The 6,585-nt window shown below is 39.1% G+C and overlaps 1 protein-coding gene across 5 annotated transcripts in view; it reads right to left on the bottom strand.

Moving 5' to 3' along the window:
- Positions 1 to 658: 658 nt before the first annotated feature.
- SUGP2 (SURP and G-patch domain containing 2) overlaps positions 659 to 6,585 on the bottom strand; it is a 19,642-nt gene continuing 13,715 nt past the window's right edge. For 2 of the 5 annotated variants that reach the window (XM_043536098.1, XM_027834380.3), the window contains exons 10-11: positions 4,194 to 4,314; positions 659 to 4,005 (exon numbers count right to left, since the gene is read on the bottom strand). In XM_043536098.1, the coding sequence (XP_043392033.1) occupies positions 4,194 to 4,314 (121 nt within the window). In that variant the 3' untranslated portion in view covers positions 659 to 4,005. Of the gene's footprint in view, positions 4,315 to 6,585 lie in introns of all 5 variants that reach the window. The other 3 variants (XM_043536099.1, XM_037885786.2, XM_037885787.2) reach the window with 2 other exon arrangements.

Here is a 6,585-nt window from a genome sequence, read left to right as displayed (position 1 = left end):
AACAGTGCATTATTTGCACAGCAGATTCTTCTGCTCCATCAGGGCGCCTTTCAAGCAAACAAATGAGGACTCTCCCCTCCCTGACCCTACACTTAGTACTTCTCACCTCCATGCAGCTACCAGGTGCTGTCAGTACAGGAGCAAGGGACAGCTCTTATACTGGGTTTATCTCTCTTTCCCAAATTAACAAACACTGAATAGGCTTTACTTTTCTAATGACTCGTGTACAGCAACCGTTACTGATAAAATGTTTCACTTTGCTGTGGCTCCACCCTTCCCCCCCAATGGTCAGATTTTATTTATTTTTTTATATATAAAGCTATTTTTGCTTGTTGTTTGAAACAGCTCAATGTACCAGTGATAATCATAGAGATAAGGTTTGGCTCCTGGGATGTAGGAGCCTGGAACGTAACTCTCACATTCTGGCTGGTACAAACTGGTATTGGCATTCAAGTCAGAGGTAACACCATGGTGCCTTGTTTAATGCACTGGAACCCTAGGAAAATCAAGTAGCTCTGAAATAATCCAAAAAGCAACCCTGTAAATGGATGATTTCGTAGTTATATAACACTATATAATCCCAATTTCATGTATCAGTACCAAAGAAGTGGTCATATTTCCTACATTCACAAGCAAAACATCATTGAAACCAGAAGGAAACTGTTTACCTCTACATTTATTGCAGATTTTAAAAAGATTAACAATGCTAACATATTTATTTGTACTAAAAAGAAACTTCAGTTATCCAATAATATAAGCATTTATTACTAGCTTAGCACTACTGCCAATTTGCACAGAACAAAAACTAGCAAATTGCTCTACAAGATCATCAAACAGTAAAAACAACCAAAAGACAGCAGACACACCACTGAAGTTAGTTAAAATGTTCACTGATGCTTGTAGTCTTCATGGAAGAGAGCCTGGAAACTAAAATAACAGAAAAGAAACTAGTAAACAAGGCAATGTATCTGCACAATGTTTCACATATGTACCTGTATTTAAATTTTCAAATCAGAGCTGCCTGCAAAAGCAGGTTAAAATAAAGGGGGGAGGGGAATTCCTTTTGCAAAAGGAGAGTAAGGTCATCTCTTGGTAAAACAAGATAAAAGTGGTACACAGAAACCCACTTGAGAGCAACACTGGAATCTTAGCACCAGTGCTGCTCTGCTGATATCTTGTCCAAAATTAAAGTTTGGCACAAGAAAGATTGACCATACTACAGTTATCCAGGGCAGCAGATTAAGATTCCCTTAGGAACTACTGTTCACATTCATTTTCAAGAGTGCATAATACTCAAGGAAATTGCTCTAAATTGAGTTGAAATCAGCAGGGAATGTACCATTTTCCAATCTGGATACTGAATTTTTCCAGACTGGATAAGTAGGTGTTCAGCAAATGTACCCCAAAAGGTACTGTGCCCAATCTGTTTAAACCAGAACAGCCCAGAATGGTGATCAGGGTCGAGGGGGCTGAGAAAATCCATCCCAACATAGTGTGAAGCCACACACTGATTTGTGTCTTTTTCTGCAAATAGCACAGCATGTAGTCAAGAGATTTTCTTCCAAAATGTAAATGTGAAAGAAGAGGTGAACTGGAAGCATGTGGGAAAAAAAAATAAAATAAAATAATTGTAAAACAGCAACAATGGCAGCTTCATCAATGAAACTAAAAGGAAAGTTAAACCCATATTAGTGGGTATGAGAAATAATTCTGGGTTCAACACTATTGGTTCCAGAGCATCATTCTACAACAGACCATGAATGGTGGAACTCCTCTTTTAAAAAAAAAAAGACGAAAAAAAAAGACTCCGTTTTTGCATTCAACACAATGTCCAATTAAGCATGGGAAAGGGAAAAAGTGCAGTGGAAAACATCTCCAAATAGGGACCTATCAGGTAAGTGTAATACTGCCAAATATTGTACCAGCTGAACTTAAAGGCAGCCTTTCTCCAACATGATTGTGCTGTTTATGCTTCTAAACATTTCCAAGCAAAGCCTATGGGATAAATCTTTGTAGTATCACCAAATATCTTGAATAAAGTATGATGAATCAGGCAAGCTTTGAGAAAATACATTTGTATTTATGGTCCTGAATGCTCTAACTTCTTGTAACGTAAAGGTGGAGAAGCATGACGTTCATGGAAAAATTTAACTGTACCAACATGACAATCATTTCTATATCTGCTATTTACTGTTTTTAGCAGCCATGTGCTTTCAAGCTATTAAAATTGAGTGACCAGAAAAGTTACACTGTGGCATGATATCGTAGCTTATTGCTTACACACACACACAAACACACACACACAAAGGAAAGAGAAATCTTGCTTTCATAAACTAAGTAAACTGATTTTACAGGAATGGAAAGGTTTTGGTGCTAAAGAATGAAAATTAAGATACTCCCTCCATTTCAATTTCAATTGGCAGGTTTATTTATTTTTGTAAGGAGGAGATGACTGTCCTTTGCCCAATAGGCACATGTGAGTTGATAACTAGAGATCAAGTTTTCTTGCATATTCATCCTTTAGGAATGCCAGACACTGCTGCTTTACTGTAAGGTACTTGTATTGACTGTACCGTAAGCTGTCTGCATTACAAGCAGCATAGTGCCAGATGAAATCATTAACAAGCCTGCACGCTCTGAGTAAGCCAAACATACATCAGATCAAGACAAATTCTCTTTCAAGAGGAAGTAATCTGCCATTGTCACATAAAAAAAGTGAAGGCTCAACTATTTTTAGAAGTGTAACGATGGAGAAAAAGAAGCAGGCTAAAAAGTGCAACTGATATTATTAAATTGTCACTTCAAGCAATCCAGTCATGGATTCTTTACTGACATGCAAACCTGGTGAAAGACGAAATGATCAACTAGACCTTGAACATTTGTCTCCAATACTACTGCTAAGTTTTCCATCATTTCTTCGGAACTGCTTCACCAAGAATGCATTTTTTTTGTTATTGAAGCACAGAGTATACTACTGGAGTCTCATCTTTGATTTAATTAAAGAGAGAACAATGGAATACAAAGTTCTTTAACAATTTCAGGTTTTGTTTCATTTTCCTGGAGTCTTGCAGTCAAAGAACTTCTGAAGAGCAATATTCAATAGAATTAGAAATAAGCTGACTCCCTAAAGTGATGCTCTGATTACAAAACAGATCTTCGGCTTCCAGATCTTCTATATTTGACTTCCAATACTATTTTAAAACATAGTTCCAATCTTCTGCAGAACCCAAGTTACACCTTGTTCGCAGATTTATTTCTTTGAGGGGAAGAAACTATACAAGATTTTATTGAGCAAGACCTGCAAATTCACATAAAAACAAGTACACTTGAAATTGGTACTGCTTGCTTGTTACAGTGAAAATCTGAGCAGCTGAAATTTTTGTTAGGCAGTACAGTTGGGTGTTCTTATATGGATTCATTATGTTAGTCCTACATAGGTAGGCATGGATTCCTACATGCCTGCATGCTTATTTTAAAAGGTTTTGTTCTTAAATTGTTCTATGAATGGAAAAAAATATCAAGAACTGCTTTGTCCAGATCATAGCAGCAGTTCAAAAGATGCAGCCATTCAAAAAAAGCTTAGTAAAATAAAGCAACATCTGGTGCTGAGGAAAACCATCTCTCAAAGAGATCTGAATTTGAAAATCTTCTCAGCCTGAGAAAGGAGCAGATTGGTTTTCCAGCTCATATTTTTTGTGCTGCTTACATTGTTTGGAGCAAACCATCTTGTCACATAGTAGGCATTCTTGGCCAAAGAGAAAGGTAAACAGGCACGTCTGAGAGCAAATCAGTTGTTTCTTCCTCAGAAGATGACATCCAAGTTGTCAGCTTGCACATCTAAGTGCAAGGCTAACTTTAATCTTGGAAAATGTTTTTGGTACATTAGTATTCAAGTTCACTGCCACAGCACAAAGTGTTCTTCATACTGGCAGCATGCCGAAAACCTTTCACACAGCAGCTTTTGCATGTCCACGTTTTCTAGCAAACGAGTCTCTTGCGTCAAACCTAGAAAGTAAGATGTTGGGTAATTCAGCAGTCCAAAGTAGTTCTGGATTTTCATGAAATAATAAAAACCCAGATGCATTTGTGGAAACACAGTAACACTTTCACTTCTGTTCAAAGGAAGGCTTTTTTAACTGCAGTATTTTAATGTTTGCAGGAATTCATAAACCAGACTTGTCCATTGCACATACCTATTTACTTGCTCTTTTCTGCCTGTACATTTGTATCATTCTTTGACGGAAAACATCAAATGTATCTTCTTTATTTTCTTCCCCTGCAGCACCCAAGCCCTCCCCTGCAGAGGTAGTACCCCTAGGGAGTAAAATGGATAGTTAGCACAATTTGATTCAAACACATTATTTGACAAAGTGCAGAAAAGATGTAAAATAACAATAGTTTCAAAGGGAGACAGTTACAGAGTAAGGATCCAATTCAGTTTCCTCTGTGTCCCTTAATATGCCAGGCCAACTGTGTATAGCTTTTCCTCCCCGCAGACAGAAACAGAAAAAAGCCAAGGCCATGTGATATTGCTGAGTAAATGGAAATATAGGTAGTTATCTAGATCAATTTCACATAAACTCCTCTGGGTTGATCACCTGGTTCGTGACACACATGGTCCCTATTCAAAATGATGGCACCCCAAAGTATAGTTTCTAAAGTCCAAAATGGCACAGAAACCACCAGATCTCTTGGGAACAAAGCCCCCTGCCTTTATGTTGGAGAAAAAACAATTAGAGGGCAAGTTATCAGCCGTGAACACAATCACAGGGTCTGGTGAGCTATAACTGGGCTTGCTGTGCCCCAAGTGGAAACTCAGACACCATAAGTGGCATCAAGACAGAAACCATCCTCATTATCTGATTTCTGTAACTATATAGCCGTGGCCACATAAGCCAAGTAGATGATCATATAGCCCTGGAATATTTGCACAATCTTAACAGAAGATTGAGCCTTTGCAGTCCACAGGGATTTCTGTGGCTGCAACCAAGTCCCAGGAAAATGTTTTTTCCTTGCAATTCCTCAGTATTAGAATCTGCCTTGGGAGCTGCAAGGTCAAGTTAAACACTCTGTAGGAAGAGCATAAAACCACCTAACAATTCTGTGGCTTCCTGGCAGGATAGGCCACTGTCCAAAATGTGCCGTTCTCCACATGCCCCACAGAAATATGCCATTCCCATCCTAGTTCACCAAGTCACCACTCTCACTGCATTAAAAATCTTCCCAAAGATATTTCTGTGATACCCACAATAGGGAACAAATAAATGTGTCTGTAACATGTCATAGCTTAATCATTCCTCTGGACCTCCCAATGCATTCCTTCGGTTTCATCTTTTAGGTTGTCAGTACTTCAGGGCAGGGACTGTCTTCATTTTCTGTCTTGTACAGTGCCAACCATTGGTGCTTAGGTAATAATGGATTTGTGAACCAGGAAGACTTTATTGTAGATATGATAAGAAGTAGAGTCCCCCTTCTGGGATAACTTTCCGGGCAAGTGACTAATCAGAGAAGTTCAAGATTAGACTGGTTATAAGAGTGATCATCTGAAGCCATTCCACCTTCAGATTTTCCTTCCCTCAGTTCAATCTCAGGACTGGCCAGTTCCACAGCTGTGACAAATCACTTCTCTGAAATGGAGAGAGGAACACAAGACCAGTTGGGGCTTCCCATAACTGAACTTTCTGTAACTACTGGCTCCAGCAGGAGGCATCATGTTCCCCATCTCTTATCTCTGCTATGGAAGAAGAAAGAGAAACCCAAGAGGAGAAAGGGGATGTTATTCTCAACGTTTCAAAGACTAGCCATTATCTTTTCCCTATCACAGGCAGGCCTCAAGGTTCTGTTCCATCTCCACATACAAGAAGATTGACATGTCTGTGTGCATCAATCCTGGAGGCAAATGCTCTTGTTGCTGTAACACAGCGATCAAAGGCTACGCTAACATTACATTGGACTGTCTCAAAACCCTCACACATATTACTTCTGTCCATTTCTCTTTGATGAGACAAAATTACCCAAACTGTGGGCCTTCTAACCACATCTCAACTAGTACTTGTCCACAGAAGAGTTGATGGTTTCTAAAGCATGCAGCATTTCCAAAGAGAGGGCCATGGATCACCTTGAATAGATGAAAAGCTGCACCAGACAGCAATTAAGGTCACTACAGTGATACACAAAAAGGTAAATTGCACAGGACAGCCTCACTCACATTAAGATAATCTCAGATTTGGGCCTGAGACATGCCTCCAGAGAGAAAGGAAAGAGCACTGGAGACCATTAAAGAATCTAGTGCTTTGGAGTTACCTAAAGATATAGCTGCAACTCCCTCTATACATTAGACCAAAAACGACAACACAATTTTCCTGAGAGCTGTGTACAAGGAGTACGTACACAAACAGTTCTCACTTGTCTGCTATGGGCAAGTGCCTTTCCATAAGTGACAGAGCAGCTAACTTTAGTTGAAAAAACAAAAACCAACAGCATATTTTCATACCTAAACACTTCCCTTTAGAGAGGATCTAAACCTTCTTCAGAACCTGGTAGGTTCACAGCTGGATTGACCAAACAGACTTTAACACTCAACTA

The sequence above is a fragment of the Chelonia mydas genome, chromosome 25 (genome assembly GCF_015237465.2).
Source record: "Chelonia mydas isolate rCheMyd1 chromosome 25, rCheMyd1.pri.v2, whole genome shotgun sequence".
Taxonomy (NCBI): domain Eukaryota; kingdom Metazoa; phylum Chordata; order Testudines; family Cheloniidae; genus Chelonia; species Chelonia mydas.
The sequence above is the reverse complement of the archived record's forward strand: the minus strand, read 5'-3'. Positions and strand labels throughout refer to the sequence as shown.